Genomic DNA, 23092 nt, shown 5'->3' with positions numbered 1-23092 from the left:
TGCCCCAGTTTTCTACCTTTGGTCTATGTCCTGTTTCTCAAATGCCCACATTGACAACCACACCCAGTATCTTCAACTAATGAAAAATGGGTAGAATTCACAAGTCCTAATGTGGATTTTTTGCTCAGCATTCACCATGTTAACCCAAGTATTCATGTCTTTTCATTAACAGCCAAGAATTTTCCACACTGGCTCTCCCCAATTCCTTCTATTCCCCCTTCTGGAGCTCCTATTAAACTTGTTAGAGCTGCTTATTTTGTCCTTCCGGACTCCTATGCTCTTTCATATATTTCATCTCTTTATCTCTTTGCTGCATTCTAGGGAATTTCTTCACAATCCATCTTCCAGTTCATCAATTCTCTCTTCAGTTGAACCATCCAGGTTTCCTCCCAGGGCTACAGCATCGGGTGCTGTTTTTCTACTCTGGATTTTAGTTTCTTCTTCATTTTGGACCTCTGGGCATATTTTAAAACTTTCCTGGATGCTCATCTAGGCATTTAATAAGATGCCAATTTCATATTACCAAGCACATCTGGGTATTTATGAGTAGACAGAGTCCCAAGTTATCTTATAAAAGTCATAGTGCCACAAACAAAAATTTCTAATATTGTGTTTTGCACATACTTTTTATTTGTTGAATAAAGGAGTATTTGTGAATATGTACATAAACACATAGAGCGAGCACTAGATTTAGAGCAAGAATATCTGGGTTCTAAGACGCAAAGCCACTTACCAGCTCCGAGGCCTTAGGCCAAGAACTTAATGAGTTCAGCTTCCTCGACTGTAAAACTAGGCTATTAGACCCGTGCAGCCCACTGCACAGGTTTATTGCAAGGTTCAAATGCAGAAACATATGAAAAGTGCTATGAATACAACTAAAGAGCAATACAAGTATAAATACAACGAGTAACAGCAATTGAATTTCAAGTTGAGGCGTACTTAATCACACCCTCGGGTTATACCGATGTACTGATGGAGTCAATATGAAAGTGACAAAACAGCTGATTGCTAACGAGAATGAAAATGCCGCTCTTCTGAGCAGGGAGAATTCTGCAATATCCCGTAGGCCATCCCTGCAATCAATCACTCCCTAAACTTCATGAAGATGTCAGCGACCCACCATCAATAACTCTCTCACGGAAGCACAAGGGCCAAATGTCCCACGTTTATTTACATATGAAATGTGTTTAATACAGTTAGGATGGATATGGTTAGTGCATGACACCTGACAGCAGCAAGACCTTTTGAGGAACTGAACGTCGACTACAGTATATCATGCAAGTATATCTATATATACACAAAAGAATTTCTTCTCTTAAAAAAAAAAAAGTACAAAACATGTTTAGGGATAAATACAAGATATAAAATGCAAAAGAAAACACAAAACACAAAACCAAAAAGTATAACTCTCCCAGAGAACTATAAACGTTTGGAAGGGACAGAAGAGTACCTCGGCTGCACTAAGAAAGCGGAACTACCGATGTTAAGGATACTTATTGAAATGGCTGAACTAAACCCATGTGGCTCAGTGCTGACTCGAACGGCCAACTGCGACACGCCGGCTGCTGCATCAATAAGGTGGAAGTTGTGCATCCCAAGTCTAAGTACCAGGACGTTTGGCAGTAGCACCCTGAACAGGAAACGCCAACTCTTTAGACAGCAAAGGGTTAAGTCAACTGTGATTTTTTTTTTTTTCCCTGTCAAGAGCCAGAGAAATACTTGATATTTTTAGTTGTGTCTTTGCAAGAGTTAATAAATTACATGACAAAAGCGTGACTATATAAATCTATTGGTCTAACTACGTATTTGTAACTTTTACAGTAGTCCAGCCCTTTCGCTGCTATATCTCCTTGTGCTCTTTAGAAGTCAGCCTTGCAAATCGGCCCCGAAAGCCACCGCTGCCCCCAGCCACCCCGCACCCCCGTTTTTTCCCTTTAGGATACCCCTTCTTCCCCATTCTGAGACGGAATTAATCCACGTTCCTTACTGGATTTGTGGCCCAAGTTTTCATCCCCTCACTGGGAAAGAAGCGACCTGCAAGGCTGCTTTCGACACAGTTTGGCCTGGAGAAGACGCCACACGCCGGGCCGCGGTCCTGGCGGGGCCGGCACTCCCTGGCGGAGGAGGCACGTTGAGGATAGTGCTAAGACACTTAAAAGTCCCTAGTGTTTTTGAGACCTACAATCACCTACGATTTATGTAGTGAATTCTAAAAATTAAAAACACTAAAAAAGGCATTATCGTAGCCTGTAATTAGTTAACCCATTCAAATCTGTGACATACAAAATGGTTTATTTGAATTCAGGAACTGCCCCTGTTACTAAGAACTCTGTTTTAAAGAAACAGTACAAAAAGAAAAAGTCTAACCCAAATTAGAAAACAAAAACCAAAACAAAAAAACCAAGAACGAAACAAAAAAAAAACGTTCAAAACATTTTCCACTAAATACTGATATAAACATGTAACAAAGAGTATAAAAAGTTATTCATTTAAATATATACAAACTCTTTTCAACTCAAATACTGTTTTAATACTTAATCGGGGAGGATATACAGGAGGAGGCGGAGAAGGGAGTGGAAGGAGGATATATTGCAACAGCCTAGACAGTACTGTTAACTCTATGATAACTGCCAACTTCTTGTAAGAAAACTGTCTCTTTGCTTCCAACGCGGACCGGGACTCTCCGCGGGAAGGGTGCGCGGCTATTTCTCGGCCGAGCTCACTCTTTTGGATTTGATGAAGGCCATGCCGTGGGTCCGCATGTGGGCGTTTAAGGCAGCTTCCGTCTCGAACGTCTTTGCACACACTTTGCACGTTCTGTCCGACACGGGGCCGTCGGCCGGCGCGTCCTCCGGGCCGGGCTTGTTCTCCTGCTGGCTCTCCTCGCCGGCCCCGTTCTGCTTGGCCGCCGGCTGCGGCTCCTTCAGTTTGTGGACGATGAAGAGGTGCCGGGACAGGGAGACGTGCGACGTGTAGCAGAGGCCGCACTCGCGGCACTGGTGGGACGAGCCGTCCGACTTGTGCTGCGGGATGTGCTCGTGGAACTGCAGCAGGTTCTCCGTGGTGAAGCCGCACACGGCGCACTTGTGCACCTTGAACACGTTGATCTTCAGCTTCTTCAGGGGCTGCGTGATGGCTCCTCGGGGAGGTCTGAACTCTAAAACGGGCTCTTCCAACTTCCGCTTGGGACTGGGAACCTTGGAGAGAAAAACAGAGCGGGTGATGCACTGAAAACCGGTCTCTGGGCGGGTGACGGGCGGTCGGTGCTCGCGGGCTCCGGGGCTGCAGGGAAACGTGTCCCGGGAGCGGGGGGTGCGGGCTCCTCACAGCTGCGCGGCCGCCAGCTGTGAGGAACATTCCAAGGGTCGTGCCTTCCAGCCCCCGACAGAGGTGGACTCAGCCCCGGGATGACCCGGCATCCTCCATCAGCCGGCTCGGTAGGACAGACAGGTCCCGGCCCTCGTGGGACGCAGGCGCCAATGGAGTGACAAAGAGCCACGAAGGAGCCAGCGTGCAGTGTGGCAAGGACGGCCTGAGTCAGCAGGCCACACGGGGAAAGGGGCCCAGGAGGCAGGCCAGGGGGGCCGGGGCAGGGTGACCAGGTGAGTGCGCAGATGAGGCCAAGGAGAGGCAGGGGGCGGGCGGACTGAAAAGCACCTCGTGGAGGAGAAGATGTCCGCACGTGCGCTTTTCCCGAGACTCAGATGGAGCCACCTGAGCCTCACCGGGTCTCCTAAGCGCCCTTTCCTGCCCACTCACCTTCCTCCTACTCCTTCCCCTCTGGCCTCATCAAATCCCCTCCCTTCCAACTCTCTAAAACTCCAAGCCGAGGGGACACCCCTCCCTCCCAGCTCCGCGGCCGTCCTGGCCGTCCTGCTTTTCCCCCTTGACCTAAAGCTGCTCCTGCACATACATTCTTTAATTCCACCCCCGCCTCCCCATCACCTGAGGGAAAGGATTACAATTTAATGCGACACGAGTCTGACTTGTATTCTGATTTCAACGATTAACTCCTTGAAAGCACACACAGGCTTTTACCCAGGAACGTTCCAGACGCAGCACAGGGCCAAAGACAGCAGGTCTCCTAAGTGTCTGCTTTACGGCAACAGCACTTGCAACACACACGCAGTGTACTCAGGTTAGTATACGTTCTGTTGTCTGCTTCAAGTTCACTACCTACTGATAAGGCACTATCTACGAATCTTATCTTAATCCTTTATCAGTACAAAGAGAAGCTAAATGGAGTCAATTTTGATTAGGTACCTCTCACAACCAATACACCGCCAATGAAAAGGAGTCTAGATTCATACAATCCCCTGGCTAAGAGACAACTTCTGTGAGTCAACATAAAATTTTAAAAATTTTATATGTAAGTAGATCTATCCCTAAAGTCGTGTCTGGAAGGATACAGAAGAAACTTAATAAAGGTTATCTTTTAGGAGCAAGATGAAAGCTCAGAATCAGTGCAGAGAGAGCGTCCCTATTATTTTAAAGCTTCATGCACAGTCTGAATTTTTAAAACTGTGTAACCGTAGAATAATTTAAACGCAAAAAAAAAAAAAAAAAAAAAGGAAAAAGCAAGTGAACACAACTTCACTGTAAAGAGAACACATGCAGTGTCTGACCTTGGTATCTTCTTTTATTTCTGTTTCCTCCTCATTGGTGGCTTCTGTCATTTCTTTCAAGTCAGGATCCTTAATTCCGTGCATGAGTTGGATATGTTTCTCCAGCATTAACCGTTTCGTGAAGGTACGCCTGGAGTCTGGGCAGTGCCTGTGAGGAAGAAGACAAGGAAATAACCTACTTGCTTTAAAGGGACTCACTGAGGCACACATTCACTGCTGAAAGCCCTCAGCCGGCCGACAGCCCGCTCAGAGGGGCCACGGTCGTCCGCATGAGTACCACTGGTCCAAAGCGAAAGAGTAATTTTGCTATGAATCATAGTTTCCAAATGGTGGAAAAAAGAAAAACTCTTGCAGCTTTTGTTAAAAGTTTTCTATCAGTTTTTGTGTCCTTACAGGACCAGCCTAATTTGGGTCAGATGGAGTATTTATTTTCTGAGTTTGGTTAAAGTATTACTTAATTCGTTATTCAAGATGGCTGTAATTTTAACATGGAGAACATTAAATTTCAAAAGTTTTCTTTCCAGTGACTCAGACTGTTCCCTCAGAATGTACGTCATGAGACACTTTAATAGGAAGGAAGTCCCTGCCTGACTCCTTCACGCTGGTGTTAACAATTCCTGTCCACTCTGCCGTAACACAGACAAGACAGACTGTCTCCCCATCAAATTCCTCATCAAAGCACAAATGCAATATGCGTGGTTAGAACCGCAGCGCTCAAATACATGTGCTCAGTCAGTCGATTAAAATGTAGAAAACTCTGAACAGATATCCAAAACAGGTCAATTATTTAAATTGTCATTTCAGCTTGCGCAAAATTATATTATGATTACCGTCTTTCTTTAGAAGATATGAATTTATCGTTTTCTTCATCAAACAGGCCAAAAACAGGTAAACCAAAGCTAATGACCACGGTGATTACAGATACTCTAAGCCAGACATCAAGAATACCACTGCAGCGAGGGTGGATGGAAAGTTCCTCATGGCTTATGCAGAACCAAATTTGCTGTCTTCAGAGAGGCTTCTAAGAATTTTATAAAGATTGGCTCCAAACTCTGACGATTTCATGTTAGAGACGCTCTATGGGGCAGCAGTGGGAGCCAGCGCCAACACCAAAGAACAGACGAAATTAGCTGGACAATCCTGGCATTTTACTGCCTTACAGGCACTTCACGAGGAAATGAACACACCTGTTAGAGGAATGACTGTGCCATCCACGCCAGCCTTCCTTTCCATTTTCTCAGCCCAGGGTTTCCTCCTAAATTCACTGATTCTTTCAATGTGGTCTCAACATACAGACTGTATTTACAGAATGTTCTCATCTCACCAAATCACTCCCAGCTTCAATTTCACGGAAGGAGGGTCCCTGTTTTCCTACCCAAGAAACTTTCCTTAACTAACCAAGACACAGCAAAGCCCTGGCGATCGGGCAGCCGACTGTCTCACGTTCCCTCAGCCACGTGGTACACGGAGCCCTGCTTTCATCACGGCCACGCACTGGCTATGTGGCTTCTGTGTCGTTTAGTCCTCTTTTATGAGAAGTGCCTTAAAGTAGGTAACCCTGTTCTATCACCTCACTTCAGGCATGTTCTGAGTGGGTGAGAAAGCTTTCTCACTAATGATAATATAACAATCTCTGACCTTCATATACAAAGAAGAATCTCATGGACTGTCCTCTCAGTGGGTTGGCCCCACTCAGTTCCTTGAATTTGGTCTCTAACCAACAGTGTGTGCTGAGATGAGGGACGCACTGCAGCCGAGGGGCAAACGTCCAGCCCAGGATGACTCCATGACTGGCCCCACCAGGGCCCACCCTGAACCCTGAGTAGATCGACCAGCCCAACCGGCTTACTGATACTGCCGACTCACTGTGTGTAAGAGACCGAACAGCATCTCATCCACCCGTGCACCTACCTGCCGCGAGCCCCTTCTCCAAAGTTCTCAGTCCTAAAATGCCTAGCTCTGTATAATGGATAAGAACAGAGGTGGGAATTCCCTGGCAGTACAGTGGTTAGGACTCTGTGCTTTCACTGCTGAGGGCCCGGGTTCAATCCCTGGTTGGGGAACTAAGATCCCACAAACTGTGTGGCCAAAAAAAAAAGAACAAAGGTAACAGATAAGAACATACAAAGGGTGGGCAAGGGACTGCTCCTTTTTATTTTAATATTGTTAAGTGTTACAAACCAAGCAAGAATGGTCTGTCAAAACAAAATACAATTCCGAAAGGAAATCCATACACCATGGAGCAGAGAATGGGAAAATGGAAAGTTAATGGTGAAATGGGAAAAACCTTCGAGAAGTTCCAGGCTAATCCTTTCACTGTGCTTCCCACATTAGAAATCACGACTTACGAGCAGGTATAAACTTTCCTGATGCCTTTGTGCTTGATCCGGTTGTGACGGCACAGGCTGTGGGATGAGCTGAAAGACTTGTCACACTGGCGGCAGGGGTGCTTCTTCATTTGCTTTATTAGGAGAAAAGAGAAAGAAAGTCGCTTGAGAGAACAAAAACAGAAACACTTTACAAATTAAAAACTCTTTTGTAAGAGTCTAAGTATCACTACTGGTTTAGCAATACAGTGACAAGACTAGAAGATTTTAAAGATGTAACAGAGGACTTCCCTGGTGGCACAGTGGTTGAGAATCTGCCTCCCAATGCAGGGGACACAGGTTTGAGCCCTGGCCTGGGAGGATCCCACATGCCACGGAGCAACTAAGCCCGTGCGCCACAACTACTGAGCCTGCCTGTGCTCTAGAGCCCGCATGCCACAACTACTGAAGCCCACGCACCTAGAGCCAGTGTTCTGCAATAAGAGAAGCCACTGCAATGAGAAGCCCGCACACCGCAGTGAAGAGTGGCCCCTGCTCGACGCAACTAGAGAACAGCCCGCACGCAGCAATGAAGACCCAATGCAGCCAAAAATCAATCAACCAATCAATCAATTAAAAAAAAAATGTAACAGAAAGGGTGGGCAGGGCTGGAGTATTCATGGAGGGGCTCATTTCTAGAGAACACATTTTATCATAAGACTAAAAAACTATTTTTTTCCTTAAAAACACTTATGATTTTGATTCAACACAAACACCCAGATAGCTGAAAAGAAAACATTACACAAATTTTCTTTGCGTAAGAGACGTTATTTTTAAAAAGCAGATAACCCAGAGAAACAATTCTTCAGCAGATACCAAATAAAGCCATTACTTAATTTGTTATATCCAGAAAGAACAGGTTTCCTTCTCCAATATGTCATTTTAAATTACATCTCTGGCTAATTTTAAACATTTTAGCTTCTCCCACTAATAACTAATTATTCCTTAAATAAGGAAAGAGTTTTCCAAGAATGCTTTTTGTTTTAAATGATACCATTTGGTTATCTCAAGAACCCAAGTTTGAAACCACTTTGGGGATATTGCCTGTTGGTATATGTAGAGAGTGTGTGTGTGTGTGTGTGCATGCGCGTGTGTGTGTGTGCATGCGTGTGTGTGTGCGCGCGCATGCGTGTGTGTGTGCGTGTGTGTGTGCATGCGTGTGTGTGCATGCGTGTGTGCGCATGCGCGTGTGTGCATGTGTGTGTGTGCATGCGTGTGTGTGCATGCGTGTGTGCGCATGCGTGTGTGCATGCGTGTGTGTGCATGCGTGTGTGTGTGCATGTGTGTGTGTGCATGCGTGTGTGCGCGCATGCGTGTGTGTGCGTGTGTGTGTGTGCATGCGTGTGTGTGTGCATGTGTGTGTGTGTGTGTGTGTGTGTGTGTGTGCTGGGGAGGGACACTGAGAAAGCAACAGAGCACGATCAAGAGATATATAAAAATCAAAGTGAAAGTTTCCCACTTTGGCTAAGACATAATGTTAATTCAACAGATTCCCATGTGGAACTTTTGAAGTCAAATTAGTGGCTTAACATTTAAAACAAATTATTTGGGCATGATATGTACTGCAGTCTGGAAGTAATGTCATATCACAAGGAACTGAAATCAAGAAAGAACTGTTAGCCTCATGAATGAAACAAATTTGGCTCAGCCCTCGTAAAAAATAGGGATGAAGAAGGAATAAGTTCTCACGTGAAACTGTGTTACTATTTTTGGCAATAAGAAGAGATAAGCAAGCAACTGTGACCTAAGTGATAAAGAAATGATAAGTTTTTTTAAAAATTATTTTTACATTAATCACCTGACAAACGCATCCTTATTCAAGCTGGTAAGCAAATCTATTCAAGCGGCTGAGAGGAGCCCCAGAGGTGGGCTGGCACATTTTCTCCACCACTCACGAACCACGTGATGGGGGAAAGTGCCCCAACCTCCATAAACACCCACTCCCCAAGCTGTCAAGTGGGGATCACAGCAGTGCTGTCCTCAGAGAGGGTGCTGGGGGGAAGGGGGCCGCTGAAGGGCTAGCACAGTGTTTGGGACACAGAGAAACCCTCAATACGTGTTATTTTATTAGTAATAATAAAGTTACATATCCAAGTTTCATTTTTTTAAAAGTGGAAAATACTATCTTTTAAATAAAGCAAATCAGTCCGGCGGACGTTGAAAAGGTCTTGAACCCAGACAAAGGCAAAGGAGGAAGTTCCTTCTCCAAGTTAAAGATGAAAGTCGTACCATTGCTTGTACTGTTTTGCTAAGCATATCCCCGGGATATATGCATATACATCATATATCCCAGACTGTAAGAATCATCTCTGGGGAAAAAAAGAGAGACAGAGAGAACAAAGCAAGTGACCAACTAGTGCCTGAGATATCCTGTCCCTTCTCCTTCACAAACATTTTCAATCACATTAAATAGGCCATCCCTAGTCTCTTTTATTAGCATATGCAGCCAGAGAATGAATAAGAGGTTTCTTTTACAATAAAACTTGAAGTCAAGAACAGTCAGTTATGAATAGTTCTACTATGTTTCAATAAAGGTTTTTAACATCTACAAATACCTAACTCCTGTTGAATTTCATACATATAAGATGGACAATGTTAAGATCACTTGGGAAAGCTGAAACACAAGACATCTTTCTAAAAGCAAGACAGTTGTAGCAAATAATCATAAAGGAGGGAGACAATGGAAGTACACCTTTCTAAGCACAGAACAGGGCAGAGGCCTCAGAGACATGCAGACTGGATTTTCTATTATGGTAAAGATTTTAATATTCTACTTCTTGTTACAGTGTAGTTATATTAATATCAAATCAAAATTGTAAGAGAGAAATATCAATAAAGAAATCCTCAGAAGATAATAAAATAAATGAAGAGCAGCTTAGCTAAATCAATAATTACTATTTTCAAAGAGTTGACGATGTATGAGATACTCTTTTTCAACATCCTTATGAAAAAAAAATGCAGAAATGAACTGTGCAATCCCAAAACAATGGGGCAAGGTTTCAAAATCACTGGTGACAAGAAAATTACAAGTTAAACTCCAGTTTCCAGATCAAACCTGCCATGTTCACAATACCTAACAAGATAAATGACTTTCTTCTTTGTTAAATTTTAAACACTAACTTGTTTAAAGGTGCTTTGCCTAATTTATCTTCATAACTTGTATCTTCAATATTATAATAGTTCATACTGCTACCTTATGACACAGGAAGCAATTTTTAATCAAACATACATGGGAAAAAAACAGTATTAAGAAAGTGTAGGACTTCCCTGGTGGCGCAGTGGTTACGAATCCGCCCGCCGATACAAGGGACATGGGTTCCAGCCCTGGTCCGGGAAGATCCCACTGCCCGTGGAGCAACTAAGCCCGTGCACCACAACTACTGAGCCTGCGCTCTAGAGCCCGCGAGCCACAACTACGTAGTTGAGCCCATGTGCCGCAACTACTGAAGCTCTCGCGCCTAGAGCTCGTGCTCCGCAACAAGAGGAGGCATTTCAATGAGAAGCCCGCGCACTGCAACAAAGACCCAACACAGCCAAAAATAAATAAATAAATAAATAACTTTTAAAAAAAGGAAGAAAGAAAGTGTAAAAGTCTATCATCATTCTGTTTTCAAGACTTTTAACGTCCTTTACTTCTGCTGGCTCCAAGGCTGCATAAATTGATATTAACAGAACCAGGGCCTTAAGTGGACTTTTTATAGTTAACTAAAATCAGAAAAGAAATTTATGAATTATAAATTATTTTGTTCTTAAATAGAACTCTTTAAAGAAATAGTGAACTAATAAGCTGGCAGGGTCTGAAAATTTTGCTAAAACTTTAGAGTAAAATATCAAATACAACACTTGGGTACACCCCCTAAACTTTCTCTCTAATCTCCAATTTTTGACTCTTTTATCTTTGTGTCCTTTAGGAAAGAAAGCATTATTAACTGCTCTTACCAAACAAACTCCTTTGTTCTAAATGCCCCAGCCCTGGGCTCAGGTCTGAGCTCTGGGATTTAAAATGCCTCTGAAAGCCATTCTTTTCGGATGGCACTTGGTGGATGCGGGCGCTCTCACGATCAGACATTTCCATGCGGATAACCAGTCCCTTCCTGTCTTTTGGCTTGAAGGCCTCTGTTTCAGGTGACTCTGAAGAAGTTAGAGGGAGAAAAGCCACAACTTCACACTCCCATCTGGCCAGACACCCACTCATCTCCATCTTTTCTGAGATCCCCTCCTCCGCGAGATATCTGCCTCACACCAACATGCACAGGGCCTCCTTGAACACCAGCACACGCCCAGGAACAGCCACAAGTTTAAGATTAAATGGGAGTGAAGTTATTCCCAAAGCACGCTGACACACATCCTTCAGCTCTATCATAGCGGTTTTTATGAAAAAGGAAAACCAAACCAACTGCATAATTTACGCCTACCACAGCAGCAATCCCTCAGAATTTAACTCCTAAAACCCTGGACCCTTCCACTTGGGAATCTATTCTACAAATAAACCCACACATGGTACAGTCAGTTCTGATGTAACACAACATACATAGAACACGTGCTCTAAATCACTGAACTATGCAGAATCAGGCAACAAAACCCACAAGACTTCCAGCAACAATGAAGTTCAGGGCATAACATTCAAAAACTGCCAATGACTCATTTAATAAAAACTAAAGTAGCATGGATTTACACATGTTAAACAGTTAAGAAACAAATATTAGGTGCTGCAAAAAATGTGGCACTTTACCTTGAAAAAGACCTTCAGTTTGCTTGTGGAAGTGAGTGCCAGGGGGCTTGCTTGAGTTTTTGTGAAGTGGTGTAAGGAGGGTTATCTGAAATTGGAGGTATGGACCTGTGTGACTCAGCCCACGGGGAGATGAGGTCACTGGTGAAGGCAGAAGGTGTGTGCACAACTGTGTCAGGTGTATTCCTACACAACTCTGTTGCACGGTTTTCTGTGCTCACCTAGTGTTTCTCAGGGATGGAATCACACGAGCAAACTCAGAATTCACATTATGCTTCAATTGTTCCCTGATGTATCAACTACATTGGAACAAATCTGTGTTTTGAACACAGGCGTTACAGCAGAACTGACTGTATACACAAGGTTATTCACTGCAGCACCGTGTGTAAGGGGAAAAGATGGGAAAAAATGTGGGTCCATCCAAGGAGGAATGGTTAAATAAATGATATGTACTCAAAACAATATTCTTGTCATGCAGCTGTAGAAAAGAATGAAAGATCTCAAAGCACTGATATGAAAAGAACTGTAACATAGATTACATGGAGATGGAACCGGTGCAGAAAATTATATTAATAAGCTGTGTTCTGTGTTAAAAAGAGGTAAAAATGAGAACACAGATGCAGATAGGATGACACTGGCAGAGAGAAACTTCAAGGGTGGCAAGGGTAGAAATGAGGCTTTTAACTGCATTCCTTCATATCATTTGGATTTTTGAACCATGTGAATATAGCTCATATAAAAAAAAATTTCTTTTCTGTTGCCTCAAAAAGATCTTAGGTCAGGTTCACTGAGGTATTAATTTACGAAATGTAAAATTCACTTTTTAATGAGTTTTGGGAAATGGATACAGTTAAGTAACTGCCACTACAATCAAGATACAGAACAACAGTTCGATCACCCCCCAAATTCCCACGTGCCCCTTTAGAGTCAACCCCTCCTTCCTACACCCAACTCTTGAAAACCACTGATCTGTTTTCCATCCTACAGTTTTGCTTTTTCCATTTGTCATGTACATGGGACCATGCAGTATAGTGTGTGTGGTTTTGGGAGCCTGGCACCTCTCACTCGGCATCACGCATCGGCAGCTCCATCGAGTGTTCCGTTGTACGGACAGACCTCTGTTTGTTTATCCATTTACCAGGTGAAGGACTTCTAGGTTGTTTCCAGTTTTTGAAAATTATTAAAGTTACAGTATAAACTATAAACATTCATGGACAGGTTTTGGTGTCAACATATGATCTTATTTCTCTTGGGTAAATACCTAGGAATGGGATTACTGGGTCCTATGGTAAATGACATAAGAAACTGTCAAAGTGTCCTCCAGATGGCCGTACTCTGTTTTTCCACCAGCAATGGATAAGCGCTCCAATGGCTCTGCAGCCTTCCCAGCATTTGATATTGCCACTTTATTTTATTTTATTATAGCCATTATCAAGGGTGGCTAGTGGTATTTCATTGTGGTTTATTTATTTATTTATTTTTGGCTGTGTTGGGTCTTCGTTTCTGTGAGAGGGCTTTCTCCAGCTGTGGCAAGCGGGGGCCACTCTTCATCGCGGTGCGTGGGCCTCTCACTATTGCGGCCTCTCTTGTTGAGGAGCACAGGCTCCAGACGCACAGGCTCAGTATCATTGTGGTTTAATTTGCAGTTCTCTAATGACTAATGGTATTAAGGTAAAAATTTTTTCAGTTAACAGATAAAATACCTATTTATGTGGTGTGCCTCTTCCTCCAAAGAAAAGCCCTGAACTCTGTTTTTGGTTTTTTTTTTTAATTTCAGGAGGAATTTCACTCTCTTGTAAGGTCCTTGAAAACAGAAGCTGCGGATCATTCATCCTTATAGCCCTGGCATTCAGCATACAGAAAACACTCAGTAAACATTCACTGTGTAAATGAATAAAAGAAAAAAATAACTGAATACACAATTATCTGCTGGAAAAATTTGAGCATGTTCTACAAGGTGATCATAGAATAACAAATTTACCATAAAGTCCTGGCCAGAGAGCAAGCACTGCTTGTTTCTGGAAGATGGGTGAGACGCGGGCATGTTTAAATCCTGATAAGAGCCTCTAAAAAACAAAGACACTGAGGACACAGGTGGGGAGACAGGGAGGGACTCACACAGAAGGAAGAGCACATCTTCCTGTGTGACTGGAGGTAAGGCTCTGTCCATAAACAGGTGCAATGTTTACACGGCCAGTGGTGGGTGGGTGAAGAAGGGACTGGGAAACTGAAGGAACTCCTGCCTGGCAGCTTCCAGATCAAAGTGAAGTAATACGATGCATCTAGATGCTGCAGCCTTCACTTTCTTTCTCTTATTGTTGCCAATTATAAAAATAACAAATGGTTATTGCAAAATAAAAGAAAATGAGATTGTTTCTAATCTCACCTATTGAGGTAACCACTATCAATTTCTAGCTATATATCCTGCCCATGTCTTTTCTGGATACACGGATTCACGTGTATTTATGAGTCTATATTATACACATTGATTTGTCACCTGATTTTTTGCTTGTAAAGCACACACAGCTACACATATTTTGATGATTCCACATTCTTCTTAATCCATCATTGTATTCTATTGTATAAATGGACCATAATCCATTTAACTATCTTCTATTAATGATTTAGATTGTTTCAACTTTTCAACTTTTACAGATAAAATTTTCTATAGTCAACCAATTATTTCCTTTGGATAGATTTCTGAAAACAGACTTTCTAGTTTAGAAGTTGTAAAAATGTTAAGGCTCTGTGACCCTTCTTGCCACACCGTCCTCAAAAAGGACACCAGTGACCTAAGTCGGTGTCTCTTCATCAGGAGTCTTCAACACCAGGTCACATTCTTCAACTCTGCCAAAGTGAATGGTAAAAATTCTACTGCACTTTTCTTTGTTTCTCTTCAATACCTAGTGATGTTGGACATCTAGGCACATACTCCTGAGCCATTTATATTTCCCTGGGGAACTACCCGATCACATCCTTTCTGCAGTTTTCTATGCAGTGAGGGCTGGAGATGGCAGGTGGGGAGCTCAGAGCGCAGACAACAGAGCCTTGTACACCATGGTGAGGGCTCCGGATCGTCCACGACTGTGAGGAGGGGGCACTGAAGGGTATGAGCAGAGGACTAATATGACCGACACAGTTTAGATGGGTCACCCCGGCTGCCAAGTGTGGAAGCAGGGAGCCAGGGCACAGGCTCCAGGGGAGAGATCCTGTGCCCTGGGCTTGGGGAAAAAGGGTGATGATAAGTGCTTAGATTTGGTATGTACCTCCAGGGTAGATGTATGGATGGGCTGAATGTAGGTGACAAAGAAGAGAAAAAGAAGGGTCAAGCGTCACTCCAAATTCTTTGACCTGGTCATCGGTGGAGCAGAGTTACCAGTTACTAGTTGGGAAAACAGGGGAGAAGCAGGATTAGGGAAGGAGAGGAATCAAAAGAGTTACGTTTTGGATACGTTAAGTGTGAGAAGCCCATTGGAGATCTAAGCAGAGATGTTAAATAAATAGGTGGTTAGCGTCAAGTCCGGATCTCAGGGGAGAGGTCTGGCTGCAGATATAGATCTGTGAGTCACTAGGACATAGATGCCACTCTGAGTCATGGGCCTGGATGAGAACCGTCTGAGAGACAAAGGACACATCAACGTTCATAAGATGATAAAGACCAAGAAGAGCTATCGATGAGGCAGGATGAGAACCAAGAGAAGACAGTGCTTAAGAGGCCCAGCAAAGAAGGCACTTCTAGGAGGACAGAGCAGACGAGTGCGTCAGGCAGGTCAACGAAGACGCCAACTGAGAAAGCCAAGCCCCCTGCACTCAGGGACACGGACGCACTGGAGAGGTTGGCAAGAGTGGCTTTGGTGGTGTGGTGGGACGAAAGTCTAAACAGGAGAAGGAAGCAGGGAACAGAAGGACAGAAAACGATTCCAGGGAGACTTATTATAAACGGAGGGAGAGAAAAAATGGCAGTAGGGAAGGGGGGTGAGGGAAGGCTGCTTTGCTAGGATAAGGGTACCAGGGCAGAGCTTTATGATGCTGAGAAAGATGCAGGAGAGAGCGGACAAGTGCGGCTGTGACACCCTCGAGTGGTCAACAGGGGGCTGGATGGAGCGTGCAGATGGATGGGCTGCCCTTATGGGGGGCGGGGACACGGGATCATCCTTTGTAATGGGAGACGACACAGTATTTGAGATCAGACGCAACAGGGTTTTCACTGCACCGTCTCCTTATGTGTAAGGCAAAATCCAAACTTCTTGGCTTTCGAGACAGTCCACAATCTAATCCTCAACCCACCATTTTGACTACATCTCCTGGGACTTTATAAACCTTCCATTCAAAGCCTCCCAAACCCGCATCTTCTGAAGACCATGACACATTCCTCCCTGCTCTTCTGAGACAGCCTTCCCTCTCCTGGACACGCATTCACACCCTTTCCCCCTCCAGCCAGCTCAGCTCTCAGGTCCTTGGTGGGCCTTCCCGATCTCTCCAGCCACCTGCCTCTCCTTCTCTTGCCCACGTCCCACACAGCTACGAGTGAACCTCTGGAAACACACATCTCAATGTGTCCCTTCTCTCCCTAAAGCCCCCCTGGCGTTCTCTGTAGCTTCAGGGAATGAGGCCGTTGGACTTGCCTACCTCACCCGTCCCAGCCTCCCATCACCCCCTTCCTAGAACATCACACTCCGGTACTACGTGCTGGCAGTCACTTGGCAAGCCGTGATGGTTTGTACCACATATCCATTCTCTTCCTGCTCCTCTGCACACAGGGCAAATTCCTCTTGTGCATCCTCCAAATACCTCTGTGGAGAGTATGAGGTAGCGTTTCTTCTGTGCGGCCTTCCCTGGCATCTCCCACCCTGCCGATTCCCCATGAAACAGTGACGCTCAAATCTGCTTCCCTGTACCTTAGATGTGAGTCTAATTCTTCTCTTCCACGTATCAAAGCCAATTTTAATTTTTAATTTCACTCTATCCTCCTGTGATTTCTTTTAAGGCTGGACTGTATTTTATTGCTCGCTTTATTCACAGAGCCTCAACAGGTACTGAGCTGAAATCTGAATTGAATGCACCTTTCGCTTAGCATTTAATTACGTTAACACCTTGTGACGCTCCTAAGACTCTTGTTTCATACCCAACTCAAACTAGTTTTAGCTTTAAAAGTATTTATCCTTTCTTTTTCTACCCAACTATAAGCATCTATAAGGGCAAGAATTACATTTCACACTTTGTCTGAGCTCCCTCATAGCAAATGCTATGCAATTTGATAAATACTTATAGAATAAAAGAAAGATACATACGGAAGAACAAACATGGTGTAAAGCTAAACACTCCTTAAGTATGAATGAATGGCCTGTTCTAAATAGTTTCAGACCTGTACATTATTCTTATAATACGCAAGTACCCAGAGGCACCAAAGACTTTAAAAACAAAACAGTATAGACTGATAACCTGAACAGGTGAAAACTCTATAGTCTAATATATGCCTCCTGTAAAATAAACTAGCTTTTCTACAGAATAAAAATGTACTAAGATTACATATAAATTATAACTCAATAAGTTGATTATTAAAAAAGAAATTCACTAAAGAAACATGTATCATTAGCATATGTATTAAATAAATAAAAGGTATAATTTGCATTGTGAGAATTCTTGAAACTTTTCACCAGGATAAATAAAAATTAATGCTTCATTAAGTATTTAATTCATCTATTCATGTTAGATCTGGATATAGTCAGTATTTGCCCACAAAACTGTAAAGTTTTCACTCTATATGAATATTACCTAGTCACGGATGGTGAATCATAAGAAATAAACCTGCTCACCCAAGCCACCTATGCTCTCTTAGAAAATGGTCTTGTATGCACATAAGTAGAGTAGCCTTCCTCCGAAATCTGGAATACTGTGGGTCATAAATTCTAGTCTTCTCTGAGAGAATTTAATATCTAGGACACTAGTGAGATTTTCCAGTTTCACTACATCTAAGAATAGACAAACCAAAAGGTATTTAGATGAACACAGCACAGGAAGCTCAAACTTCATACATGTGAAAGCATCAAGAAAAATAATTTTTGAGCACTAAACCATCCAAGCTTCTACAAATTGGAACTGAGTGGTTTTGGGGAAATATATACAGAGTATAAATTTAGACCAGAGATTGGCAGACTTTTTGTGTAAAGGGCCAGATTGTAAATATTTCAGGCTTTGCAGGCCATAAAGTCTCTGCTGCAACTACTCAACTCTGCCTTGTAGTGCAAAAGCAGCCACAGACAATGACGAATAAATGAGTGGGCGTGGCTGTGTTTCAATAACTTATTTACAAAAACAGGTGGCTGGCCTGTGAACCAGTTTGCTAACCCAGATTTAGATCCCTTTCTCGTATTCTATAGAAAACAGAGCCAAGTCTCAATCATTCAGAACCAAATCTATTTAACAAAGTAAGTAATCAATCCGGGTAAAAAAAGAAAAAAGTCATAACTATAAAGTGAGGAGAATGGTTTCCTTTCACAGGAAGTGCTTAGAACATGCCCCGCACACCACCAGGATCTAGATCACGGGATGAGCACTGAGTGGGAATCTGTGACCTCTGAGTCACCGTCCAGAGCCATCTACTTTATGATTCTTATCAAGTCAACCACAGCCAAGATGGCCTTGTATTTTCTTTGATGCCCCTACTTTGGGATGTAAAATTATTTTCTGGTTGTTTTGGGCTTCAAGGTAGTATCAGCTTACTGAATCGGGTGCTGAATTCTTTTTTTTTTTTTTAATTTTAATTTTAATTTTTTATTGGGGTATAGTTGCTTTACAATGTTGTGTTAGTTTCTGTTGTACAACGAAGTGAATCAGCTATATGTATACATATATTCCCCCCCTCATGGACTTCCCCCCCGCCCCATCCCACCCATGTAGGTCACCACAGTCAGATGCTAAATTCTTAAAACTTAAAAATCTGGTCTGCCAGTTGGACTCAGGAACGTATTTTCCTAAAGAGATTACAAATGGATGTTGCATTCCTGGGCAAGCACACAAAAGCTTCCTCACATCACACCACAATACCGTACCAATATTCTAAAGCCTCACCACCATTTTCAGATCTGGTTCGATGAAGAAACCCAATCCCAGAGCAAACCTGGACACCTCAGGTCATAAAAGAAAATACTCTCCTCCCCCAGCCTCAGCCCATTGGATCTATACCTACATCTGCCTGCCGCGGATGCCAGGGGCAGGGAGGGGACGCTGGGGCACAGGAAGGGACTGAGGTTTGACAGAGAACAGGGGGTGGGACCCTGGGAGGCTTCAGTCTGGGTCTGGGGCAGTGGAAGCGGAGAGGAGGAAAATTGCTCATTGGTGACAGCGAGGGAAATAAGTCCCCGGCTTCAGGCAATGTTTTTAATAACAAATGTTCTTAGGCCAGCAAGTCCTGGTACATTCACCCAAAGCAGACGGAGATGGCCAAGTCTCGTATTTCTCCCATCTGGCAACAGCACCAGCCCAGCACGCAGGGAGCCTCCACCTCCTAAACCTCGAGAGATAAACAGAGCCCAAGGAGGAAGAGTCTTCCGCGGTCTCCAAAATCACAGCAGCCCTGCTGGGCCGTGCACCGCAGGCACCCGAACGTCTGCGAACACCTCAGTCCCTGCAGGGGCGGGAGGCAGCCCTCTCTGACCAGGTGCTGCCTGCACGCTCTCAGGGCAGAGGACCACCGAGCTGTACTTCAAGTGCAAAGACACGCTGCGCTGCAAGGAACTATATTCAACATCCTGTGATAAACCATAATGGAAAAGAATATGAAAAAGAATGTATACACGTATAACTGAATCACTTGGCTGTACGACAGAAATTAACACAACGTTGTACATCAACTATACTCCAATACAAAAAACAAAAAAACAAAAAACCGTTGTGCTGGTCGGCAGCACCAGCGCTTTAAGTTCAATGAGTTCACGCTGATCCACCCCCTTTTGGCCAGAGGCTTGCACCTGCCAGGCGGCAAGGTAAAAAAATACAGGTGCCATCCACACTTACAAAAAGGAGTGAGAGTAACCAGCCAGAGCCTGGGCCTGGCCACGCTGAAAGCCCAGACAGCCTGGTTCTCCAGCACCGCATGGGGCCCAGGGCTCTCTGATTCATTCCACAGTGTTAACTGAGCTCCTACTTTCACTCACCAGGACCTCCCTGCTCTGTAGCGGGAAGATCACAGTCTGCTGAAGAAGACAAAAAAATAATGAAGAGTGGATGTCCCGTTTACGACTGCAGTGGTCACAGGCAGGCGGAAGAACACAGAGGGGCCCCGCGGGCACAGGGGCACTGCTGCAAGCCATGAGCTGGATCCACCGGGGAGTTAACCAGGCAGTGAGCCAAGGACAGGGATTTCCAGGCAGAGGGAACTGAAGTGGCAAAGACAAGGAAGAGTGTGGTGTGTGTGCAGGGACTGTAAGCAGCTCTTTTTGCTGGAACCACAAGGCCTGGCAGGGCAGGTGTGCAAAGGCCCAGGTGAGACACCAAGGGCTTCAGGATTCCACCTTAGACAAGCCCACAAGGGTCCACCCGGGACAGACAGACAGCATTCCCAAGAGATGCTCTGGCAGTTGTGTGGGGATCTACCACTAAGCTGTGTTATCTGCTGCTGGGTCTGATCTCCTGAGTTCTGACTGCAAGGCAATTGGTTCTGTTGGGGACCCTCTATTGGGACCACTAGCAGCTCCCGCTCTGGCTCCACCAGCCCCTAAATCCTACAAGACTTTCAGAGGCAACCTCACTGACCTGATGACTGAGACTTAACACATTTGTCTACTACTTTGTTATTATGTTTATTGTACATCTTTTTTTTTTTTTTTTTTTTGGTCATGCTGTAAAGCTTGCGGGATCTCAGTTGTCCGACCATGGATTAAACCCGGGCCATGGCAGTAAAAGCGCCAAGTCCTAACCAATGGACTGCCAGGGAATTCCCTGTACATTTTTCAATTTGGGGTTTTATACTTAATACCCAATGGAACGTGCAGTAACATACCATGTCCTACAGTGAATCAGAAAACGTTCACTAAAGGAGCTCACAGAGAAAGCCATTATTATCCTTTAGACCATGTAAGTGGGCATATATAAATATATATTTAGGGCTTCCCTGGTGGCGCAGTGGTTAAGAATCCGCCTGCCAATGCAGGGGACACGGGTTCGAGCCCTGGTCCGGGAAGATCCCACATGCCGCAAAGCAACTAAGCCCGTGCGCCACAACTACTGAGCCTGCGCTCTAGAGCCCGCGTGCCACAACTACTGAAGCCCACGCGCCTAGAGCTCGTGCTCCGCAACAAGAGAAGCCACCGAATGAGAAGCCCGCGCACCACAACGAAATGTAGCCCCCACTCGCGGCAACTAGAGAAAGCCCTCGCACAGCAATGAAGACCCAACGCAGCCAAAAATAAATAAATAAATTAAATAAATAAATATATATATATATATATTTAAAGTCCTTCAACTTTGTTTGCAGAAACCTCTGGTGAGTTTACAGAAAAATGTCTCCTAAAATAGCTGCAACGGACATACGAGCAGATATAAATGTTTTACATCTAAGATCAAATCTTCTGAAGCAACTGAAAAAAAAAATCTCTTCTGGCTATAAACAAAATTTGGAATAATATTTCACAGTCTTATTTGAGTCACATTTTCAAAAGAACTTATTAATCTTTCTTGAAGGTTTTTTTTTTTTTTTCATTTTCTGTCCCTCATAAATTTCAGAAGTGGAAACTGGTCACTCAACTTGTCCTTTCATCTTCTTTGAATTTAGTGCCAAATCTCATAGCTCCTTCTCTACATCTGTAACTGTATTTTGGTTCAGTAAAACAAGGCAGAATTGCCTTGTACCGGGAAGGCAGGGGCTTTCCAAGTTCTTGTTCAGGGTTCAAAAAAAAATAGGTCTGCTAAAATAGTTTCACTGAAATATATTAGAAACTAACATCAAAGAAGTAATTATTAAACTTTTTTTTTTTGGCCGCACTGGGCGGCTTGCAGGAACTTAGTTCCCTGACCAGGGATTGAACCCAGGCCCTCGGCAAGGAAAGCGCGGAGTCCTAACCACTGGACCGCCAGGGAATTCCCTAAACTTTTTAAGTGGAAGGTAATGCCCAAGATAAAAACCTGCTGCTTTCTACCTATTCTGAAAGATATATTCACTGCTAAATTGAAGTTATTCTCCAGTGCCCACTCCCTGCTAGGCATCAGTAAGAAGTGAGTAGTGAATACTCTCAACAACTCACCATGCAGGGTCGACCAACTCCTTTAGAGCAGAACTTCAAGGGACGAATCGAGGGGAGGAGTGTGAGTAAGTGTGACGGTGTCGCAGCTACCCATGGTGGACCCCACCCAGGTCCCACCCGCCTCTCCACGCGCCAACCCCCCAGACCCAGACCATCAGCCGAAACTCTGATCCTGATTCTACCCTCCCGAGAGCCTCTGCCGTAGGTAACTCCTAGCGTCAGGCAGCGGACTCCCGCACGCATTTCTGCAGGTTTCCGAGCTCTCTTTCTGCAGGAAGATCCTCTATCTCCCAGGAAGCCCACTCACGCTACAATCCACTCAGTCACAAACACAACGCAGGCAGTCTCTAAGAAAGGGGAGCCACCCCAAGCGTCCCGAGACCCCGCAGGAAGACCCGCACAATGAATTAACGACACCTCCTGTCACTGCGACCACGCCAGGAAAGCCCCGGGTCCCAGCTAAGGAATCTGAGACTGTTACACTCAACCTTCTCCCTAAACCAGAGACACGTGCTCGTTTAAGGATGACATAACCAACTTCAATCAAGACCAAACGCCTGAATTAAAGTGATGATGGATGGAAAGCCACACATTTGCTAACTGTTCCACATCGGTATTGAAAGATCCAATGAGACGAAAGTAAGCTATTTCTGAAATATCAAGCTTTCCTGCTCTGCAGACAGTAGCTGCTCGGCATTACACTGGGGAGTCTGGATTGGAATCCTACCCCTGCTGCTTACAAGCTGTAGAGCCTGGGGTAATAAATCAACCTTCCCTAAGGTTCCATTCCTCGCCTGTAAAATGGCATTCATAACAACGTCCACCTGAGAGCCTGCTTCAAGCACAAGTGCACTACTTATTAAAATGGTGCTCACCACACAGGCAGCAAGTCCTCAACCCCTGTCATCTCGTCACCCCGCCTTCCAAATCAGCACAACTCACCAACATCATCAATAGGTGTGTCTTAATATGCTTTGAACTAAAAACTTTGACATTTTTACATTTAAAGTTTTTAAATCACATAGAAGACTTTTATAAAACCATATAAACTATACTAATAAACTAATAGAATAAATAAAATATACTAAAATGATAATAAATGTATAATTTAAATTATAAATATACATATAA

At 44.1% G+C, this 23092-nt stretch overlaps 1 protein-coding gene across 9 annotated transcripts in view; it reads right to left on the bottom strand.

Annotated features, from left to right (window-relative positions):
* Window positions 1-1139: 1139 nt before the first annotated feature.
* The window catches only part of ZNF532 (zinc finger protein 532), a 108185-nt gene continuing 86232 nt past the window's right edge, over window positions 1140-23092 (bottom strand). For all 9 annotated transcript variants that reach the window (XM_059893723.1, XM_059893720.1, XM_059893716.1 and 6 more), the window contains 3 exons: window positions 6974-7086; window positions 4626-4773; window positions 1140-3197 (listed from right to left, as the gene is read on the bottom strand). In XM_059893723.1, coding sequence (XP_059749706.1) covers window positions 2703-3197; window positions 4626-4773; window positions 6974-7086 — 756 coding nt within the window. In that variant the 3' untranslated portion in view covers window positions 1140-2702. The remainder of the gene's footprint in view (window positions 3198-4625; window positions 4774-6973; window positions 7087-23092) is intronic.

Source organism: Balaenoptera ricei, chromosome 14 (assembly GCF_028023285.1).
Source record: "Balaenoptera ricei isolate mBalRic1 chromosome 14, mBalRic1.hap2, whole genome shotgun sequence".
NCBI classification, from domain to species: Eukaryota; Metazoa; Chordata; class Mammalia; order Artiodactyla; family Balaenopteridae; genus Balaenoptera; species Balaenoptera ricei.
This window is presented reverse-complemented; position numbering and strand designations above follow the sequence as displayed.